This window comes from Melanostigma gelatinosum (genome assembly GCF_949748355.1).
Source record: "Melanostigma gelatinosum genome assembly, chromosome: 3".
Classification (NCBI taxonomy): domain Eukaryota; kingdom Metazoa; phylum Chordata; class Actinopteri; order Perciformes; family Zoarcidae; genus Melanostigma; species Melanostigma gelatinosum.
Window position 1 is genome coordinate 8504089 of NC_136636.1, and position 24012 is coordinate 8528100.

The 24012-nt window shown below is 41.7% G+C and overlaps 1 protein-coding gene across 3 annotated transcripts in view; it reads left to right on the top strand.

Annotated features, from left to right (window-relative positions):
• Positions 1-19060, top strand: part of adamts9 (ADAM metallopeptidase with thrombospondin type 1 motif, 9) — a 41686-nt gene extending 22626 nt beyond the window's left edge. Inside the window, exons 27-40 of one of the 3 annotated variants that reach the window (XM_079265368.1) lie at positions 104-265; positions 495-671; positions 6882-7052; positions 9056-9232; positions 13496-13666; positions 13883-14077; positions 14357-14486; positions 15013-15107; positions 15531-15625; positions 15779-15912; positions 16305-16396; positions 16784-16888; positions 18017-18125; positions 18529-19060. In XM_079265368.1, coding sequence (XP_079121494.1) covers positions 104-265; positions 495-671; positions 6882-7052; positions 9056-9232; positions 13496-13666; positions 13883-14077; positions 14357-14486; positions 15013-15107; positions 15531-15625; positions 15779-15912; positions 16305-16396; positions 16784-16888; positions 18017-18106 — 1794 coding nt within the window. In that variant the 3' untranslated portion in view covers positions 18107-18125; positions 18529-19060. Of the gene's footprint in view, positions 1-103; positions 266-494; positions 1701-6881; positions 7128-9055; positions 9233-13495; positions 13667-13882; positions 14078-14356; positions 14487-15012; positions 15108-15530; positions 15626-15778; positions 15913-16304; positions 16397-16783; positions 16889-18016; positions 18126-18528 lie in introns of those variants that run through there. The other 2 variants (XM_079265369.1, XM_079265370.1) reach the window with 2 other exon arrangements.
• Positions 19061-24012: the final 4952 nt, after the last annotated feature.

Consider the following 24012-nt stretch of genomic DNA (forward strand, 5'->3'; position numbering starts at 1 on the left):
AAATGTAAAGAAATCTGCATTATTTAACCTATCGGAATTATTTACACCTCTTTGTGAGAAGCATGTATTTGACAGTGTGCACTCTCCACTCTCTGTGCAACAGTGCTCCAGCACATGTGCAGGAGGTTTCCAGAGGCGCGTAGTAGTGTGCCAGGATGAGAACGGCTACCCTGCCAACAGCTGTGAGGATCGCAGCCGGCCCAATGAGCAACGGTCCTGTGAGTCGGGGCCATGTCCGCAATGGATCTATGGCAACTGGGGAGAGGTAAGACAGACACCACTTTACTACTGTTTACATCATATTACAGTCTCTTTGACAGATACTGGTCTAGTTTAGAGAGAGAACTTGTAAACTGAGGGATGTTCATCTGCGTTTGAATGAATACTTTGACGAACGCAGAAGATGCTTAGTGCGTTTTTTGAAAATGCATTGTCCCCCCCCCCCCCCCCCATACCCATCTGTAAAACACAACCTCTCCTTCTGCTGTCTTCAGTGCACCAAGCCATGTGGAGGTGGGATAAAGACGAGGCTGGTGGTGTGTCAGCGTCCAAACGGCGAGCGCTTCAATGATCTGAGCTGCGAGATCCACGACAAGCCACCAGATCGTGAGCAGTGCAATACTCAGCCGTGCCCGTCTAGCCCCAACTGGAGCACAGACCCATGGAGCTCGGTACGCTCGTAAAAAAAACACTCTATACCTTGTTTTTCAACTTCTCATGTTTTTTTTTCAAATACCTGTAGTCTTACTCTTTCAAAAAAAAACGGTCTTAAAAGAGGCTTTGGTGCTTTCTGCCCTGGAGAAATTACACTCCTGCTTCTTTACTTTTAACCTCCTCCACTTCCTGCTCCCTCTCTGGTGCCTGCGATTGGTCAACGTTTCCTCGAGACATTTGGAAAGTTCATTTCTGCTGTGCTTTAAATGGCAAAGATTTGCTCACGAGCAACATGCCAAAAAAGTACTGTCAAAATACTTCAGTGACAGCTGTGACCACAAGAACATTCTTTGTCAGTCCCAGTTACCATAAACTGTTGTTGAGCCTTGTATTAGTATTTGAAAAGTTCAGGATCACTTTGTATCACAATCAAAGATAGTTTTGTAAGATATTGTTTTTAAAGATAATTTATTAAGATTTTTTTTTCCTTTTTATCTTTTGTATATAGCATTAACGTTTAAAGGTGATTTATTTTGTGTCTTAGCTCTTTGTATTCGCACATTTAGCCAATCTTTGTTCATATGCAAATACTGATGAATGTTTTTGTATGTCAGGAATATACAGTACGATGCCTTGTTCTTTTATTATCCAAAGAATGGCCCATAATATCCAAATATGTGGTGCTACACAATGTAGTCTGTGTGCTGTTATGAACTGTAAAAGCACCACCTTACATAGGACTGTATTTGGGCTGTGTACTATATATATACATCGTTGTACTATATACATCTTTGAAATGGCTATTGTATCAAGAATTCAATTTGTCTCAAGGCACATGTGTTTTTTTTTAGAGAAGTTACTAATCTTATTTAGACACTTTATTTTACAGTTTATGTATTAACCCTACAAACAAACAGTGGCGTTGCCCCAAAACAACATTAACGCAGGAATATGGTGACTCAAAAGTTCCTGAAACGTCCAGTATCAGTAGTAAACACCAGCAAACAGCAGCTGTACTAGCACTGTGAAATAAAATGTCTCACTGAGTTTGTGGTAATTAGTACTAATAGCCATTGTATTCCAGTTTGGCAGAGGGTTTTGACCCAGTTTTCTTACTGTGGCCAAAACAATAGGTTTAAAGCTCTCTGCTCCAAAAGTGCTTGATATGAGTGTATTTATATTGTGTTAGTTCATGTTTTCTTTGTACAGTAAGTACTAGGAGTTGCTAAATATGCTATGCTCAACAATACCTCATTTGGAACAGAACACGACTCAACTAGCCATTAAACTAACCTACACTACAGCGGTGCTTTGGCCAAACAAGGGAGATATAAGATATCGAAAATGAACCATCATATTTTTGGTCGGTTAGGTGTTTATTGTGGCACATTGCTTTTTGATGCTGCCTTTTTCTGTACTTTTTATTTCTTTCCATGAGCAGGTAGTGGATTGATTAAAGTGTATCACAGATTTGATGAAATAATGTTGAATTGTTCGAATGTCAACCTGCTCAACCGTTTAAGGCAGGGCTCTCAAACTCATTTTCACTCCGAGCCACATCAGCATCATGGTCGCCCACAAAGGCCCGGTTGTAAATGTAACTACTCGTAACATATTGTTAAATAACTGTCTGCATTCACAGTTTAAAGTAGTCTTCAATGTGCTCACAATACATTTCCATGTTAAATGTACAGTAACCAGCCAAAGATATGCTTCTAACTGTTTAAGTATCTCATAATTTGACTTTCTATTTCATAATTTTGACTTTCAATCTCATTTTTTTGACTTTCAATCTCATCTTTTTGACTTTCAATCTCATAATTTTAATTTTCAATCTCATAATTTTGACTGTCAATCTCATCTTTTTGACTTTCTATCTCATAAATTTGACTTTCTATCTCAGAATTATGACTTTCTATCATAGTTATGACTTTCTATCTAATAACTTCGACTTTCTATCTCATAATTTCGACTATGGAGATATTTTTATTATTATTAGTCTAACTTAAAAAAATAAAAAAAAGTTTATTTTATTTTTTTTTAACTTTTTTTTTTTTTTTGCTGGCGGATTCGCGGGCCACATAAAATGACGTGGGCCGGGAGTTTGAGACCCCTGTTTTAAGGGAATGAGCTGATAAAATGTTGTACTTTGAACATGTGATACCTGTGACCACAGGGGAAGTATATCGTTTTTTGTATCCAGCGCTCTCACTCGGAGCCAACCTAATGTGTCTACCTCAGTCTCTGTTATGATTGCCCCCCTGCCGTATCTTTCTCTCCCTTGCACTGGAGGGATTTTGGCTGGCTAAGATTAAGCATGAGTTGTTGCGACTACCCAGTGCAGTTAATGGTCCTAAACACAGATCCAGGGTGTCTCCCACCTTGTAACACTCAACTGTCCTGTTGAGGACAGTGAAAACTGATCCAGAATCTGTGGTTAGGGGCAACTTTTGCCTGCAGCCCGCCCAGTTGACTCCTCCTGGTCATAAATGTCTGTGCTGGCATCACACCTCATTTGAAGGGCCTGTTAACGCAACAGTACCTTTTTTTTCCCTTTACTACACATAATCTACTAATGACAACTATCGCTTGTAATGACTCCCATGTGTGTGATTGTAAGGTAGCATATAATCAAATCTAGGTTGAATCAGTGAACGTAAACACGGTATAAACACAGCACATCCTATCATTGCTCTTCGGTTTCACTGTTCTGCCTGAGCAGTTTGACTCCTTTGTGGTCATTCCTCTTGGTGCATATAGCAGTACAGATCAAACATCGTATCAACAGGCTCTTGAAATAAGCATATTGTATGTCTCTTATTCACAAATGGCAGTATTAGTTTGTGTTTCAAGAAGATTTCTGTATATTTATGTAATTACTTGTATTTATTGTTACTTCATATAATGTTATGTCAATATTTAATTTTTTTTTATGGATTTGTTGGATTTCTGTTCATTTCCAGAAAAGGTTACGATTAAAGTGAAATAGAGGTACTATCAAAGGCTTTTTTCATTCTTATTTTCGCAATATATTTTGGTAACGGCGACCGCGACATACAGCGTAATAATGTACCATTACAGTAGGTTCGCGGGAACAATATATGAAATTAGGAAACAAGTGGGTAACTACCTGGATAACTATTCTACCATTGAGACCTACCATGTGACCTACTGAGCAACAAACCTGGATGTTTGCGGCGGAACATGGAAGTGTTGAGTTCTGTAGCATTTTATCAATCGGCCGTGATTTATTTAAGAATTACCTTATAGCACAAACTACATATTTGGGTCATTTCATGAGTTTCAGTGTCAACGCGTCTTTTCTAACAGCAAACTAACTTCAAACTATTTACACTTGCGTCCAAAACTGATCAGCCCTAATGCCAGTACCACAGGCAAATCAATTCTGTACTTTTATAAATTCCCAGATCGTTAGCTCCTGATTTGTCTTAACTTTACATCTTGTTCACTTGCATCTACGTGTTTGTAACCATATGTACTGTACTGGTACACGGCACAAAATGTACGCTGTCGATTTGAAACAATTGCGCTGTATGTTGTGGGCCGTAATCTAAAGCGTTATCAACATTGTTTCCCCGTGCAGTGAGCAGGTCACTGCAAACAAAGAATAACTTGCAACTCCGTGGCAACTTACACAGGCTGGTTGTCCAAAAAAGAAAAAAACTGAAGCAAGTACCAACCACGAACAACATTCACTACGCCAATAGCGTTGCTGCTTGCAACGTTGTAGTCCTGCTGCCAAGCCCTGTAGTGAAGTATTTAACTCAAGATTAACAACTCCTGCTTTATGGTAATTTTACTGTGTTTGTGGATAAGAAGGCTTCCGAAATTATTTCGTGTTTTACCTTTTGACTTCAGCAAAAAGATTCAAAAAGACAGGCCTGGCAAATAGCCTGTCAAGCAGCCCTCCCGGCCAGTCTGTTCAACAGGGTGTCTTTCATGAATGAAAACGCACAAATCACTGAGCAATATCCTTGTTATTTGAAGTGGTCAGGGCCTCTGCTGACCGCTTTTATCTGTGTCAGGAGTTCAAAGCCCTTTCCTTCAAAGGTAAATCTTTGTCCAATGTGTGACAGTGCCTTAGTTTACCGCCCATTTAACTTACTGTGTTCATTCACTCTTAATGCCGACCCCGACTTTTTCTGGGACGCCTGGTGACGTGTGCTTCACTATGAAGTTGCCAGTGCCCTTTGCCCCTCTGTCAGGCCCCTCTGCTCTGGCCTAATGCAAGTTGATGACGGTGTACCAATATGGGGGCCAGTGACAGTGACTCGAATGAGGGGAGCCGTCAGCAAGACAATGCAGTGGGGAATTGGTGGGTCATGGGTCATGTTTGATCTGGGGAGGGGCCCCTTCCCATTCATCCCATCAGCACAGACTTCTTGGAAACTGCTTTGATCCCAGGGGGGGGGGAAAAACAACAGAACAGAGTTGAATAGGATTCCCAAAAACTATGCTGACATTATTTAGGGGGCGTTTCCTTTCAGGTTGCGCTTACCGATGCTTTGCTTGTCTGGATTCTTATATCTAGAAAGGCATGATTTAAAATATGCATTTTGTCTGTGTATTGTAATTATTGCCCTTTGACCTGTGTTGGGAAGGCAGTTCAAACTGATCTGACTGGTGTTTGACACTTTAAAATCCACGTAGCATTATGGGGAATGCATTTATATATCACGGACAAAGCACTTGGTTCATCGCGTTGGCATGAGGACAGGAGGAGGCAGGGATCGAACTACCAACCCTGTGATTAATGGAGCACCTGCTCTACCTCCTGCAAATATAACTGATGCAAATAAAATTGTTTATATTGTGTATTTATTGTATGATGAAGCAGGAAATATTCATGTATGTGTGAGCAGTGACATTTGTATTAGGGAACTGCTCTGGATAGTTACAGGAACCCGGAGCCTTTGTGGGAAATCATGTACTGATACACATGCTGTGTTAATTTGACCCCTTTGTTCAGATTCTAAAGGAATTCTGAGGGCATTTTAGCACATTACAACAGCAGGAAAGCCCTCGTTAAAAAAAAAGTATAGAAAACTCTGTGAGGAATGACTTGATGTTTGAACATAACAGTCTGGAAGACTGCCTTAGATGGTAAATGCTTTCCTTTAATGACTTGAACCTTTCCTGGGAAGCTGATTCTCCTCTGATGACCCACTTACTCTCCATGGTTCATCTTACGCAAATGTGTGAACTTATTGTGTTCATGTCAGGCGATCACATTAAAAATACGAACTCTGTTGTCAGTGGTGGTATTGATAATGGGAGAACTGTCAGTGACTTGTTACATCAATCATGAAGTTTTCTACTCGTGTGCTATGATTCATCATGGGGAGTGCTATTCCAAAGACACATAACCAACGCAGTCAGTCATTTTATTTGAAATTGAGTCACAACAATACAGTAAAAAAACAGTAAAAGTCACACAATTGATTTGACTCATTTTCTTTATTTCTTGGCATAAAAACAAACAATACTTTTTTCATCTTTTTTGATTGACATCACCAACAACGTGAGTAATTCCAATAATCTAGCACATTCCAAAATGGGAATAAGCACTTTATTAGCCCCTCCTTTCGTGAGCCTTCCTCCCCCTGAATGAGGTGAGAGGTCGCAGCATGTTCCTGTCTCCTCCAGTCCCTTGCTGGTCAGGACAGCGCCACATGCTGCGCCGCATACTCGCTCAGCCTGTCGCTTCCCATCCATCCTCGCATGCAACGCCCCCTGTGATTACCCGAGCACAGTCCAGCCCTTCTCCACTCCCTCTTGCAACGTTACTGTGGGTGTGTCTGCGACTGCCCGTCACACCGAGTTAAACTCCCAGTAACTCTGTGAACCCGGAGGTGAAACAAACTTCTGCCGGGGTGACTGGGCCCGCTTTGCCATTGGACTAGTTAACCACGTGGAACTCTCGTATCACTTTTTTTTGTTTTGTTCAAAAAACATCCAAAAGGGGATTTTCCCATTTAATAAATACTTGGCTTGCATATATTTATAGCTGTGCCGTCATCTACTTTTTGTATCGTGCAGATTCTGATTCAATTAAGTCAGACATCCAACCAATTATATGCATTATGAATCCCATTCATGCTTTTTGCCAACCAAATACATTTCATTGCTTTTGCAGTTTAAACTTTTAACACAAAACATACCTTTTGATTTCAATTTCACTTGTTCTTTCCTCTGACATCTTGCAGTGCTCCGCCTCCTGTGGAAGAGGGTTCAAGTCGCGTAAGGTGGGCTGTGCGACCGGGTCAGGCCGCCTTGTCCCAGAGGAAAACTGCAAGCATCTGTCCTCCAAACCCAGCAAGCAGAGGCGCTGCAGACATGGCCGATGTCCCAAGTGGAAGACTGGCAACTGGGGAGAGGTTAGGACTCTTTGACCCCGCTATAAAACACTCCTCTACCACTCTTGTTCTCACGCTGCCACACATGTAAGCTCTCTCTTTCCACTTTAATGCTTACCAGCTTGCTGCAGATGTGTGAAAACATCTGCAGCAAACCCGACTGGGTTTATGCAGCATGCCAGGCCACTAAGTAAGGCAGGGTGCTTTTACACATCACATGGTGGTTTGCACCGCAGGCCTGGGGCGGCTGCTGACGAGAGGTTTCGAGGTATGGCTGCGACTTTACCGTAAGTGTGACAGCAGTGGGGATGTGCACTCCTCTCCTTGATCTAAGCTTAATTTATGTTCACACAAGCCAATGTCAATCTACCCTTCTCATCTCTATATTTTCTCTTCTTACTAACCCTTTTATCCTCCCTCTAACTGTTGCTCTTTCTCCCGCTGATCACGTTTCGGATCGCTTTTTTCTCTCTTTCACATTTTTCCTCTATGTTTCCCGAATGGGAACCACATGTTCGTCTTTTCTTTGAATGCCCTACTAAAGATGCCAGACACACTCACAACCTGCATTGTTGTGAGTGTCCATTTCCTCTCTTTTTCCTCGCTGTCTTTTCTCATGTCCTCTTTTTCTGAACTCACGCCAGTGGCCAAGAGTCCAAGCACAGAGCCACATCTGAGCTTTTCAGAGCGGATGTGCGTCGGCTCTAAACAGCTGTGGAGCAGGACACATACCAGGAGAGATTAATACTCCACACAGGCTCCAAGTAAAGCATGGTTACCCATGATGCAGCAGGCTGCCTCGTGGTTGAAATGCTGAAACGGCATGGCAGACAATACACAATGAAATATGTATATTTGTGTCACATATGAAATGACATCTTAATGTGTCTGTATTTGTATAGATGGATGTAGAAAAACAGGAACCTCAGCTCGATCATCGGGCATATGTTCATCACTTCCTGCTCCCTTAACCTGCAAAAATAGGATCACTTGTGATGCTGCTCTCAGTCTAACTCATTTACAAATGCACAGAAACTCAAACATTGTGTCAGTCATACTCTTTGCGTTGTTGTACCCCAAAGAAAACTTCTCTTCAAAGCTACACAAGTTATCACTTATTATGTATATATTATGCCATTCATTAGCTTCACAACAACATCAGTGCAGCGCAGGTTGCTCGGAATCATCTGTTGAAAAGAGACAAAAAGATAGTTCCTGTTTAATATTACCTTCAAACGCATGGAAACAAGGTTTTAAGCTGAAAAAGGAAAATGTATGCATTGTTTATACCGTATGATTTGTTTGGTCATCTGGGTTAATGGAATAGACAGAAAACAAAACTGATTCTCAAGCTTTGTTTTTTTTCTTTATGTATTATAGTACATATATAAACATCGACTTTCCAAGTTCCAACTTGAATTACTTCACATTTCTGTCAAAAACAACATCAGTTAATACAAACCATATACCTTAAATATGAACATGGGGGCATTGTTGCAGCTATTTAATCATTACATGCTATTTCCCTGATAGTACTCTTTAATACGCCAAGCCCTGTGTGTAAGGCATTGTGTCGTTCAATTAAGAGTTGGAATGCCACTGTCTCATTCTTTGTTTAGAAAATAAAAGACATTTAAATTACATCTTTCAACATCTAATTCAGTATTGGCCACTTCTATACAGAATGTGCATTTGAGGAGTCCTAAAAAAACAATAAAAGGGTGAAGGAACACAAAGTGACAACGAACACAAATCAATAGCCACAATAAACTCAAATATATTGCCTTCCATAAATGCTGTTGTCAATCTTAATACAAAATAAAACAAGTATCCATTAGCTGGCAAACAAATGAGAAATAACCTGCCACTAATTAGTGGAGCTCACGAGGCTTAATGGATATCGCGATATAGTCATCCTATTACAGGACTATAAGTCGATTATTTGATATGCAGTGAAACAATAAACTGAGTAGTAAAGGTTTATATATGCACGTTTTCAAAGCACTTATCTGTCCTCCGTTCAGTGTTCAGCGTCGTGTGGCGACGGCATCCAGCAGCGGGAGGTGCTCTGCCCGGTCGGAGAGCGACGGAGCCCGCTAGAGACCGGCTGTTCCAAGCGCTCCCGACCGGCGTCCAGCCAGAGCTGCCGGGTCGCTGACTGCCCCTCTCGGTACCGGTGGAGAGAAGGAGCCTGGCAGACGGTAAGCTGCACCGTGCTGAAGAGCAACCTGTGCGCTGAAGAAAGTAGTTTCACCACTCCGTCTCCACCGGGCGAGGATGAATCTGCTCGGTCATGTCTCAAGTGTGAGTCGGCTGCTTTCAGTCAGGAGGCACTGAGCTGTCACGAGGGGAGGAGGGGAGCTGCTGCACGGCCCTTGTGAAAATCAGATGATCGTTTTTTTTCCAAGACAGCCGAAGCCTCGGTGTAAAATTGTTAATTCCTGACTTAATGCTGATTGGCTAGTTCGCTTTTATAGATGAAGTTGGGAAGTCTGAAAAGTGAATGTAAGCAGGCAGGGGCGGACTGGGGGAAAAAAGTGGCCCGGGAGTTTACTGTCAGACCGGCCCACTTAATGCATCGCACGTATCGATGTCAGTGGCCTACTTGGAAAAATACCCATACACTTAACATTATTTTCGATGATTACAAAGAAATTACATCATATATGTTTTTTTTTATAACATTTGGATCCACCAATTTGCCTGGATGGACACATTGAATAAAATAATACTCCAAGGTAGTAGTTTGCTCGATGAATATGCTGAACTTTGGGCTAGTATCAGATGGTTATACGTATAACTACAGAGCCTTAAGGAATGAATGTCAGCAGAGAAAGACCACACAATAAAGAAACTGGAATCAGAGGGTAGAATTAGTTTGAACTATATTGAAATGAACAGAACATACGATGGGGTGTGAACATCAGTGGTATCAGTAGTGTTGCATGCTGGGTGTGTGATTGTGTGTGTGTGTGTGTGTGTGTGTAGGGGTGTTGAAGGTGCATAACAAAACAATAAGTTAAGTAACAGAACCTAAACTAACTCTGCCAGCCCAGGTGCATTATAGTCACATAGTAATAAAAAACAATATCAGTATACTCATGTGTTATTATTACCTCACTACACGAGTAGTTTTTGCAGCAGCTCACTCTTTTCTGCAACACCGTCTATGATTTTCTCACTGTCCAGCATCTGCAAAACATCTGTCTGAGTAGCCATCAACATAAAAGCCTCCAGGTGCTGTTGAGAGCTGGTTAACTTAAACATTATTTGACATAAATTATTAGAAATGATAAGATTGCCCTCTTTACAACTACCACCATGGATAGCTTGCTCATCGATTGTAAGCAAGTAACTACGGCTAACATGTTAAATTAGATAATCTCGATGATGCGAACAGCGCCAGCTTGCTTATTTGACCAGATCATAACGGTCTCAATTTTGGACATTTATCATTTATCTAGCTAACGTTAGCTAGGCTAGCTTGTAGCCGAACACTACCTCATCTGTGAAAAGCAAGCTAACATTGGCCAAGTCAATGCCACAACTTACCATCATAACACTGTCACCAGTCGGTGGTTTCCCAAATAAGTCAGAGATTTTTAAATATTTTGATGCACCTTCCTCCAGATATCTCTTCTTTTTCTCCCTGAGCTTTTCAGCTCCACCTTTAAAGGATTTACGTTTTGGTACCGGTGCCATGCTGCTAGCTCGCACTCAAAACGGCTTGTCTCTGAGCGAGTGACGCAAGCTGCAGATACATGAATCCGTGACGGGACGCTACGTCAATAACTGACAACGCATGGTCAAATCAACGTAATTAACACAATGACAGCCACATAGTCATAAGAACCAGTCACATATATTCATATGACAACAAAGCACATCAATCCAGCAGACCTGCAGCGGATCCACGCATTCCACCACACAAGAGCACGAGCCATCAAATATTATTCATAAAAACGTTACTGCAGATGTAAAAAAACAAACGCAGTTTGTCACTTACCAAATTCTTTGTTGACAAAGAATTTAATCCCAGTACATCGTTTCAGTTCCAGTAAGAAGTCCTTCTCGATTCATGGACGCCGTGACAGTCGAGCCGCCCCTGTATTTCGCCGGTCTACAGCGGCCATTCGCACCTGCGCGGCCCCGCCCCGACCGTCGCCCGGCACGAGCGCACGGCGCAGACCGCGGTTATGGAGAAAAGTTTTTAAAAGCACCGTAGTGTCCAGCCGTGCTATGGCGTCTCAGATCGCGAGGAGTAGTATAATGTCAGTCTATACTGTTGATACAGTTTTCACTGATTATTGACTTTCGGTATTAGAGTCAATTGAACGTGTTCTGTGAAGCATATAATATAGTCGGGGCCGGCGATGTCAGAGACCGGCCCAAACCCCGTCGGCCTACCGGGGATTCCCCCGGTATCCCCGATGGCCAGTCCGCCCCTGTAAGCAGGGACAGTAAATGCACACCTGTTATCTGAACATCAACTCGCTTCTACATGCTGCCACTTAAAGATTTGTTTAAAGGTCCTTTAAGAGAACCTACTCGGTCAGTGTCGTATTATGAGTGATGTGTACACATGGACACACACTACTTTCTGCCAAAGTTGCAACCGATTCTGTTCGTCCCTATGAGAGATTGGTCTGTATTTTAATTTTAATTTTATTTTATCACTTTTTTTTAAAGAAAAATCCGGCTTTACACCGGTTAAAAGGGGGCGGTTCTCAGTTGAAAATAAGTGATGTGGCATACAGCTGTGCAGGACTCAGGATTTAGCTGTTTGAATCAAAATGTGATGACAGATTTGGGGTTGTTTGCTTATTTATTTTTTTATTTAACTTTTATTAGCAGTACCTAAATATTTCTCTCTGCCAACTTTAGATTGTATGATTATTCAGTCATGACAATTGTATGTTGTTGAGATAAAACCACATTTACAAGGGACTTAAAAGTACAAAGTACAAACTTATATTCAAGCACAATTGAATATTAATTTAGAAAAAGTGTATAATGGTGCTATCTATCTTTTATCTGCTCTCAACTCAAAGTTAAGGAGTCTTGTAGCTTGATATAAGTTGCAGTCTCGGCAATAATTAATGGGTGCATACCTGCTGATCAACATTCAGCAATTTTCTGTAGGATAGAGGACAGATCCTTGTTGTGATTGTTAGGCAGCTGCAGCAGGAGTTCCTTCTTGTGTTCAAGTGATGCTGAATGTAGGTCACTGAGCAGCATGAAGTGTGTCCTCGGAAAGGAGAGTCTAATTAATCTGGGGAAGTGTTTGGAGCTCTAGGGTCACTTTCTCATGGATCATGCAATCATTTTTGTTTTTACAACCAGAGGAGTGAAAAGAAAGCATATTTAAGGCATTTCAGCACTGGCTTCACTTTTCAGACCCAGAGGTTGCCGCCTGAGTCAATCTCCTCAAATAGCTTTTTTCTATAGACCTAGAATTAAATATTTGTTGTTACATCTTTGTCTACCGTTGATACAACTAAAACATACTGAAACTCAGGCAGCCGTCGTGCAGGGTAAGTTTCATTTGTGCATAGCACAGCAGCACAGCTCACAATAGTTCCAGGTATTTAAGTTGTTTGACATTGAAGATATTAAGAGTGATGAAGACCAGCTGCAGTCGGCTGCACCACAGTGTTTCTGACGCAAGTGGAAGCCTCTCTAAAATGCTTCATTCTCAACTTACGTCTCTTGCCGAGGTTGATTTGATCGGTCATACTCTCATGGTGCTACTCTTTACTTGTATTATTTAGTTCTCATGTAAACATGTGCAGTGGCAACCACCAGTCAGGAAGATGTCCGCTGCGCTGTGTGTGGCTGCTTGTTGTGCCTGTTGCCGCTCCTGCTTGCCCTGGCTCTATTTCAACTCAAGTTTCATCTGTAAAACATCGAGATAGTGGGTGTCTGGGTCTTAGTCAACAACTCATTCATTGGTCAGAAGCATCGACCGTATTGTGATATTCTTCTCTTTTGGGGCGCAGTGTGCAGTCGCTTACTGCTACTAAATTTTGGCTCTGACCTTTCCTCAGACGCATTGTTGGCATGGACTGTAAACTGTTCCGGGAGTTAGAAGTTGTGAAATCTCTTATTGGGACTTGTCCATGTCCTCAGCTCAGGTTTTTCTGCTCACCAGCGCTGTGTTTTCCTCCCAGCTGTTATCTACTGTTTTGACATCTTCACGCTGTAGTTCCATGTGGTGAAGGCACTGCTTCATGAGAAGACGCAGATCTCAAACTGTTCATCCTTGCTCTTCCTTTGCATTGATACCTATGTTGATGATTTTTCAGAATCCCTACTTTAAAATCTTGTCGTTGCCCATGCAGCCTCCTGTTTGCTGCTGGATAGATGTGCATACAGTAATTAGGTCCACTTTAATCAAAAGAAAAACTCTTTTTTACGACCACTAATTTTCGTAAAAGGCCAGTGTCTTCTTGTGTCCATTACAGTGCAGTAAGTCGTGTGGAGAAGGCCACCGACGACGGGCCTTGCTGTGTGTAGACCACAACCAGCAGGCGGTCCATGAGATGTACTGTGTGAACCAGATCAGACCTCCAGACATGGAGAGCTGTAACACGCATGCCTGTGAATTGATCTGGATCACAGGGGAATGGACTGAGGTGAGGGCCAAATCAGCAATGACGTTGTCCCACTAAAGGCTGTGAGATCTTAATTGTAATCAGTCAGTTTTCTCTGAATAGGAAATACTTTACTCTTCAAAAAGACCATTCATGTGAATCACCTAATCCAGTGGTGCGGAAATGACAGAAATCACCCATGTTTCCTGTGTGGAGTGCTGTTATTGTTTCATGCCGGTGATTTATTCTCTCCTCCAGTGCTCAGCCAGCTGTGGACAGGGCTACCGCCGGCGTCTGATCTCCTGCAGTGAGGTGCATGTGGAGAATGACAACTATGAATATGGCCATCAGTCTTTGTCTAACTGCCCCGGGACCCCCCCTGAGAGCTACATGCCTTGTAATTTGGACCCGTGCCCGCTGCCACAGGAGTGGAGGGTTGGAATCTGGGGAGCGGTGAGCGAGTCCATGGTTCTTAATGTTGTCCAGTCATTTATCAGTGTGTTGTCAAGGCGGTGCATGCATGTTTGTGGTCTTAGTTTCCTAAAATATAACCATCACAAAATAGATGAATGTCACAATATTAAATGCAAATCAAACAGGTCTTCTCTATGTATATGTGACTAATGTAACCTTTTTTTTTTATTGGGGCCACTTTGAAGATAGAACTGCTGGCATGACTGTCATCCACAAGTTTTGTTTTCACACTGTCATGGTTATCCTCCTGCCCTCCAGTGTTCACCGAGCTGTGGTGATGGAGTGATGGAGAGGACGGTGCAGTGCGTGTCGGCAGATGGTCAGCAAAGAAACAGGTGTTCTCAAGACGCCATGCCAGAGGCTAGGGAAGTCTGCAGAAACCCAAGCTGTGAGTACTGCGAGGCTAACGGGCTGCTTGAATGCACCCAGTGTTCGGTATGGCTTGTCTTGTCATCTCAGAGATTTGGCCTTCAGTGAAGTTATGTTATGTTTATTTTATTTGATGTGGACATCACAGTAGCATTAGAATTGTAACATACATTTATGCACAAAGCCCAGATGCACTGTGTTAAGTGTTTGTAGCGAAATGCTAATTTACGACACCTGTCCACAGGAGGCTTTTTAAAGAAGTTAAAATAGAAAATAAAGAAGTTAAGTATTTATGTGTCCGAGGCAATCATCACAGATTCACTGTATTTACTTCACTTTGGTAAGATGAGGCATCACAGAGTGAGTTTATTTTCGTTTTCTTTGATTTGATGCTGTGATTTACCACATTTGACTTAACGTCTGAAATCTGTGTTTGCATGCTTGCACACGTGTGCATAAAGCCTGATTTCTTGTCATGTCTTAATTATTTTCCAGCATAATACACTCTTATACCTGTTTATTTCTACTTCTTTTGTGTCTCCAAGGCCATTTGCCTTCCAGCTGCCAAGCCGTCCAAAGCATGAGCGGCCCGCTCCCGGACAGCGAACACCTTCTCAATATTCAAGGAAAGGCACTCAAGGTGAGATGATATGATCTTTTTGATACAGCAGGTTTTATTCATGAGGGGAGGGGTACAATTGACATTCTGATTACATTTTGCTGTCCTGTTGTGACTGTGTATGTACAAGGTTGCAAAAAGATGCAGCATATTTCATAACACACAGTTTAAGAGGGAATTCTTTGACCGCTTTCAAAATGACTTTGAATGAATAGGTCGTCTGTAGGGATTGTCAGCACTGTAACATCTTCTATTCTAATCTTTTTCCTCACCTCCTCACCAACATTATTGTTTTTCCATTCCTAATCTGCACTTCTTCTCTGCTTTTCTATTGTTTCTTGACCATCCTGCCACCTCCGCCCCTTTCCTTCACCCTTGGTTCCCTACTTCTCCTCCCTCTGGATACCACCTCTCCTTTTCCTCCTCCGCCCTTTTCCTCCTCAGGTCTACTGTGCAGGAATGCAGACAGCGACTCCACAGGAGTACATCACCTTGACGACGGGTGAAGGGGATAATTTCTCAGAGATCTTTGGCTTCAGGTAAACAGCTAACAGGATAACAATGGGAATAGCCTATTTCATTACAAACTCCAGCTGACTCCTGGCAGTGTTTTCTTTTGTCTGTAGAATGAAGAAATTCCATGGAAGTGTTAAGTTGAGCTACGGTATTTTGTGTGTGTTTGTGTTTCCCAGACTCAATGACCCCACCCAGTGTCCAGCCAATGACTCCAAAAGAGAGGATTGTGATTGTCGGAGAGACTACACCGCCGCTGGCATCACCACCTTCTCCAAAGTCCGCCTGGACCTCAGCAAGATGGACATCGTCAGTGAGTGGCTCTCGCACACACACACACACACACACACACACACACACACACACACCCATACAACAGCATCCTGTGCCGCCGTTAACTCTGCATTACTCTCAAATAAGAACTTCCTTTGCCATTTAATTATGTCCATGCTCACGAGGGTTAATGGGCTCAAGATGTCACAATTACAAGGCTTGAGGGAATTAAATGGGACTGCTCTAAGTAGACGAAATTATACTGATATTTCCATTAGGCTGACCCCAAAACTAAGGCTGGATTTAGACCAGTTAAATAACACGAGAACTATGTCAGATGTAAGCTCTCATTATAAAAGTTCACCTGAACTTCCTGTAGCAGTATTTGTCACATCATACTTGATTAACTTGTTGGTTTATCTTGTCACTCAGCTACAGATTGGCAGTTTGCTGTCACCCTTGAGGGCAAGAGTGTTCCATTTGCTACAGCTGGAGACTGCTACAGTGCCGCACGTTGTCCACAGGTGAGAACAACAGCGGCTGTTAAATAAATGACTTCAACCTTTGTCACTGCAGACTGTAGACTTAGTCACAGTCGGTAATGTAACTAATAACATTAGTGATGGCTCAGGTCTTTTTAAGTGTCCCAGTAAGCCATTCCATTGAGCTATCCTGCTCTGGAACAGACTTAAATGCTTTGCCGTCATTATTCCCTGTCGTCTTTTTGTTTCAGATCGTGCCTCTAGTTTTGGAATATGCTCCATGAAAATGTCCCAAATTATCATTAATTGATAAAAAAAAAAGTTTATATTTTTGTCCATCTCCGTTCTCATGTATTCTTTGACATTGCTATGATACATTTCTATGGGATAACTTATTTATATATTCTCTTTCTCCGTCTCTTCTTTCAGGGGCGGTTCAGGATCAACCTCTCAGGAACAGGTTTAAAGGTGGCTGAGGACTCCTCGTGGATCTCCCAGGGCAACTATGTAGTGGCTGATATACGAAAATCACAGGTACTGGCAACACGTTACATATGTACATGTCCATATTCTGTGAAAACTCCCCAAATTACAGCAAACTTCAAATAAGTGGTCTTATAGAATTTGAGTACGCCCTTAAAAAATGTGAAAGAAAATGAATAACTCTCATGATAGTCCCTCATTCATTCATGATGATCGACACATATATATATGATCGATATATATTCGGTGAGGTCCTGGTCAGCTTGTTAAAATAGTTACATAGTACCATACATTGTTCTGCAACTATTTTACATTCACTGCCTCATCCTCTCTGTTGAGTTACCTCTTACTCCATCCCTCCCTCCGCTGTTTTTGCTCTCTGCATGTCCTCCTGGCTTCAGAGCTATTGGTGGGCATACTCCCAAGTGGGTTCTGTATTCACAGCTCCACTTCTCCCCATAACCTCGCTGAGAAAGCACCCTTATTGGGCAGCTGCTCTCTCAAGTGGCCCCCCCCACACTCCTCTTTTGAAATGGAGATCAAGAAGGAGAGTGCATTTTGGTGAGGTGAAAACAGGAGGCAGTTGTGATGCCAAAAACGTGTTCACAGTCCGATACACCCATAGTCAGCGGGCCCACTGTGTGCACTAGAGGCAGTTTAAATAAAGCCAGGTTGTGAGAGTGGGACGTGGAGAGCACTCCAGAGGAAATCAGTCAAACCACTCACTGCACGCTGTGGCTTTCATGTCGTGGGATCGTGCTTTTGTCGGACTCGTCTGATGCAATTTCCTTTTTGTTTCTCGATGTTTGGACGAAACCGTCCCATTACGCTGCATGTGATTACCCAATGCAATCAATCCTGGGCACAACATGCCTGGTGGGCCTCGGTTTGTGCGCCTTTTTGAAAAGAGAAAGCTAATAGTAGAGCCACCAAAAGAACCCGGCCGCAAAAACCTTTCAAAGCAATGTTTTTTTGTTTTACACTGACAGTTCAGATCGGTGATAGGGGAGAGCGCTTCATCAAAACGTTTCTTCAACACAGGACAGAGAGATGCTGCAAGCAAGCTGTGATCCTGAAAAAAGTTCTCATATGTATATTTTGTATACGTTTTTCTCATGTTCTTCATCAGTATGATTATATCACAGCAGATAGCTGATGTTATTCCTCCTGTGTTCACAGGATGGCAGCAGCGTGTCAGGAATGTGCGGAGGCTACTGCGGTAAATGCACACCGTCCTCAAGCTCCAGTCTGCCTGTGACAGTGGAGTAGATCTGATGCCATCAAACAGGTCTGGGATGCATTTTTCACATGACAACAATACTTTTCAATTGTACGAGGCACAATCTGTAATCCAAATAACGACAAGGCCACCAAAATCCAAAACACTTGAGATGAACCTGCTGTAACACCCAAACTGATGAGGCCTTATTAGATGTACACAACTCCTCAACTAAACTACAATAGCATTTGTGTTATTAATGTTTTTAATGCTCATAAGGGGTGATCTACACCAGTCATGCTTGTAAAACAAAGGAATAAACCAGGCTTATATTTTCAGTCAACTGAATATCAAGCATTTCATATTACAGAACTGGAGTCTATGTTTCTGTTCAGTGAATACACATCTTCCCTTGTGCGTTTAATGAGTTACTAACTGAGTGTTAATGTAGCTGGCATGTGTTTTTTCTCAGCATCTATTCCCATTCATCCTCGCCATTCCTCTTCATACTCATTGTGTCAAGACGTCCCTCCTCTTTGGTGCTACCGGTTAAACCCTCCACGACCTCACATGCGTGTATAATAGTGTAAATGAATCTGGTGTAAGTATTGTACATAGCAGGTTAGAAATGTCTTATTTATTGTACTCTCTCCATTTATTGTTGTGTTGTAACATCATTTGTTTTGTTGTCAGAAGCGAACACCACACCGTTGCCATTTATTCAATGTTTTGCCAGAATGTGCCTTCCAATGGATATTTGCCATTTGTACTCTGTGGTACTGACACTACTCCACACTGCCTGTGTTACAGCCATGTGTTTCTTTTTAGACCAGTTTATCAAGTTGAGGCATTCTAATAATGTTAATGTTGTTGTGGTCACTGGACCTGTTCATATTCAGGGAGGTGTCTCCCATCAGTGGGTCATTTCTAAAACCGCTACCCTTTCAGGCAACATATATGTTGGACACATGCGCAGGTGCGAAGTGTAACTGGAGTCCACTTGTACAGCATGTGCCGTTGAGCAGCACCTTTAGAGGCTTTTTTTTTCTTCCCAGGAACAAATTCAGACAACCTAGAAGAAAATACTCTAAACTGTGTGTATGGTAGATATGCAGGGTGCATACCTGATGTACAACTGATTAAGACGGCATAAATGATGCTATTTTAGTGCCTTACTGTACGTGATAATGTGCACACATCAGACAAAGGGAATTTCAGTGTTAATCTGCCTCTATACATGAAATTATTGCTAAAGACACAGGGAAGTAAACATTTAGTGTCTTGCTGACAGTTTTTGTGAATGTCAGAATGTAGTTCAGTCCATAGAGTTCTCAGGTGTCCATAAATGAAGGGATTATTATGATATTCAAGTGTATTTATCTTGTTTTTTTCACATTTGCCACGTGTTTATCAAGTAACTGAAAATGTATCATTGAAGCTTGACGAAGTAAAGTGTCATTATATATGCTTTATTTTATATGCCAATATTTATTTTACCTTTTCGTTATGTGAATGTATATAGGCTTTGACTATGAATTACCATTCAGTATTGCCAAAAACTGAACCGTCTGGCAACACATTTTCTGTTTTGTGAAGACATTTATTCATGTCATATCTGCATAAATTGTATGAGCATAGTTTGGTGGTGCCATATGAAAAGCATGATTTATGTATGAGATCAGATAAGCAATGCATAAGAAGGAGATAAAATGCCTGATACATGCCGCGCCTGCCTGTCTGCTTCTCGCACTAATATATCGTTTTTACTCCACTTTGTCCTTGATGCTTCTCCCAACTTCAACATTGAATGTAAAAATCCTGAACGCACAATAGTCGGATGAATGCTTGGATCGTAAAATTCTCGCTCCATTGTGCTTCTTCTTCATTATACGATTACACACCTTCTCTCACCATAACAGTCTGGCTTGTGACCTGACAGGTGTGTTTTATGGATCTAATGTAGTCTCTGTCTGTATGCATATCAGTGAATTATCAGGCCATCTACCAGATGTCAACACTGGTCTTTCCAAATAATTATAATCCATTGCTGAGCAGATTTCACGATACAAAAACGCAAACAGGGAATGACCTTTTACTTCCACCCCTCATAAAAACACCCTTGCTGAACTCTGTAAATGCAGCTGTTTTTCTTCTGCAGTCTGTTGTGGTCTGACCAGTAGCTTATAGTTATTAAAGTTAGAAAACTTGAGGTCGATGTTGATGAAACAGATGTTACTGAGTCAGTTCACTGACTTTGGTATTTGACTGCTGTTCAACAAAAGTCACTTGGTTCAGATTTGTCGATACAATATTGGTTTGATTGAATGTAACTTCATAATCATGATCACCGAGTGGGGAATAAAATCCTACAATTGACTGCGGGGGGGGGGCAGAATGAATATGCATTCAGTTGCTCTGGTTGACTAATTTACACACGCTCACATTACATAGGATTCATGTTGTTTTGGTATTCTCAGATGAGGAGCCATCACTTCATTTGGTGATTGGTAAGAGAGGGAGGCGCGAGCTTTCAACAGCTGCAGAGGCCTTTTCTAAACTTAACGTGATTCGGGGGTTAGTTTGCAGGAGAACTCTCTGTGCTTCCCTTTCTTTTTCTTACTCCCACATGAAAGCTGTGAGACGGCTCTTTATAGAACAGCTTGATGACAGCAGTGTGTCAACAGGTTTGTATTACATGAGATATTTCTGATAAAGAAACAACAGAATTCTTCCAGATGTAGCCAAATGTAATCCAAAGAGCTCTGCCTCCCCGCTCATCGATAGCTGCATCACCATTGAACGTGATGGTGAATTCCTCCATTCAGGCTGAATGCGGGTTTGGCTTGTAGCTGCAGAGACTGTATCACTCCAAGTTTTCAGCTGCATATCTGATCAAAACAGAAAGTGGCACCTGTGCTTACTCTGTTCATGGGAACTCAGGTGAACCATAGTTTGGAAGATGTATTCATGTTTTCCATTACAAGAAATAATGTGTCACGCTCTTTGGTAAAGAATCTGATACATCGAATTATTTGTGCAGATACTGATGCTGCCTCAGAGGGTGAGTTAGTGCACTATGTCTCCTATTGGAATCATAAGCACCTTATGATCAGTGATCGTCAAACAGAAAAGAACACGTAAAATAGCAACAGATGCAAAAAAAAGATGTCATTATTACGATTTACTATCTCACAATTACAAGACAAGATCAGGTTCTAATAACTTCAAGCACGTTTTCTCTGAATTAGAAGATATTTTCTCCTAATTATGAGATCGTAAATCATAATTATGAGATAAGGCCTCTATTTCTTTTTAAATGAAGGCATTGAGTATTCCGTGAGTACATTTTACAAAGATTCAAATCTTTATAGCCTTTATTTTCTTTTGTACACAGACACTTATTAAGAGCTTGAAATATTTGAATACATGTACAAATATATATTTCAACACATATCCACACAGTAGAGTCTATAGTGGAATCCACTCTTAGCTGTAGATTAGGTAGCAGATCCATTGTTTTTATGAGAGCGTTGCTTCACCTCAGAGTTCTTGTTGGTAATCTTAAATGGCCTGTCGTTTTTCCTCTGCTCCTCTGGGTCCCGTACAGTGATCTGATATTGCATATCTGTAAAAAAGATAGAGTGGGGTGGGTGGGGACGGAGACCAGTGGACATCTGACACCAGTGTTGACAACAATAGCTCAGCAAACTGAGACAGGAGATCCCAGATGAATACCCAACACACACAGAAATACTCATAGAAACGACTCCCTCCCTGTGTATTTCCATATCTGTATTCTGATGAGTACAGTGTGCACTTACAGTGCAAGTCTCCCAGACCTTCCCACAAGGATTAGAGCAGTGACCTAAGCAGCTGTAGGCTTCAGGCTGTTCCCAACACTTCTGAACGTCATGTCTGCCACCTTGCAAGCAGCCGCTTATTGAAGCCAAATCAGCCCTGACAGACTTCTGCAGGTCTAAAGTTCACTGGCAAGATATTTGAGATAAAGCGAGGCAAAATGCACGGCATCAGAAATCCCAGATTATGAAGACTGTTGTTTTCCACAATGACAGCAGGATGAAAAAAAAGCCCAATATCCGCTACGCTGACACTCACTGCATCCTGGTGACTGTACAACCAAAAAAGGAGATTTTGCTCCTAATAGCATTCAAGCTGTTTTTGATTCTGCCAACAGTGCTTCGGCTCTTAACTTAAGACTTAATGAGGGCAGTTTTAAAGTCATGAGTCCCCGGGATCGGATCCCACTACCATCCTTATCATCATCATTCCTCAAGGTAATCTAGGAGGCTTTGAACTGAGGCTCAGTAGAACAGTAAGCCTCAGGCCCACATGCACACACTAAAAATGTGGAGGCCCAGATACAGTATGTCTATCTGAATGTAGAATGACTGCATTTGTCTTCTGTTCATTCCTCTCTTTTTCTATCTCATTGGACTCTAGACTGCTGACAAGGATGTTTTCTTACTTCATCCACCAGTGTCTCAGGGTTCCCGGTCTGTCCTTCAGAACTCGCTGCTTCTCTGTCCAAATTCAATTCAGTACAGAATCATTTTAACACAGCAACACCTGCCGCTGCCTTTCTGTTTTTCTTCCTCCCCAAAAAATGAGAAAGAACATAAAAGAGCAAGGAAGAGAGCAGCACTTTCCTTGTGCCTTTGATGGATTGACTGAAATAGGCATTTGGAAATATTCTACTAACACTTCTAATACTAATACATCCTCTCTCATATGATGAGAGTCAATCAAAGATAAGCATTATGTTAGAAAATATTCATATTAAAGAAGCGCATAAATGTGGAATACAGTGAATTATTTTCATGGAAGAGCAATTTTGATCATTTACACAAGAAATAAATTGCTGACTTCCAAACCATCTCACCACAAGACCCATTCAGTAGCTCTTCGTGAGCTTCCATCGTTTCACATTGGTTTTCAATGGTCAGTGAATTGGAGTTGAAGTTAGTCATGTTAAGCTGATCATGTTGGTTTCAAAGCAGCTCAAGATGTTCATGTAAACAATGCAACACATGACTACTTGCATGTGGAGCAGTGAATGCTCAATCTTCTCTGGATGTGTAAACAGGGCACTGTTTACAGTTTGCCAATTCATAAGGCAATACGATGTCAACGTTGCGTTTATCGCTTGTTTCTAGGCCCCAGTGGCTTAAAAATCAGTTATTGTGGATTTGTTGTTTAGAAGTATGATACAATCGAAAGCTCCAGCACAGATGCTGAATAGACCTTGTGGTGAGACTGTTGGCACTGTGGAGACACCTTTGCATTACCACCTGTCTGTGTTCCAGGGTTTACAGTCATTAAACTCTTTATTTCAAGCTTTGAATTGATGTGATTGTTGACTAGAAACACTTCTGTCTCAGCAGAATAAATGGAAAGTACTAAAAAAAAAACACTTTTACATCAGGGACAACAGAATATTCTTTCCTCTTGTTTCCACTCACAATTTAGAGACAGTCCTGCCAATACTCTCCTGTATCTACCCTCAGAACATCTCTTAATTCAGAGTTATTCAGACAGTCATTTCTAACCTCTATTCATCTCAAAAGTGTCTGACAGTGTTGACTCTCTCCAGCAAGTGCCTACTGTTCATCACCAGAGAAGAGGCTTCAGCGGCACAGCCTCGGTGTGAGAGCGCTCTGACTCACAGGCATTCTTCCACCAAGATGTGCGAATATATATTATCATTTCTAGACATCTTTTGCTCAAGGCTCTGCTCTTTTATGCAGCTCTCTAAAGTTTAGGCATCCACAATACTGTGGGGTGAATGCCATGAATTGTTGTGGATGGATTTCTTTCTATTGGACACAAACATTTTTTTGCTTTTTAAATGGAGCGGCACTGAGATTGCATGTATGCTGAAGCTCCCTATGAAACCTCGACTTCTGATACACTTTCCTGCTTTAATTATTTTTTGGAG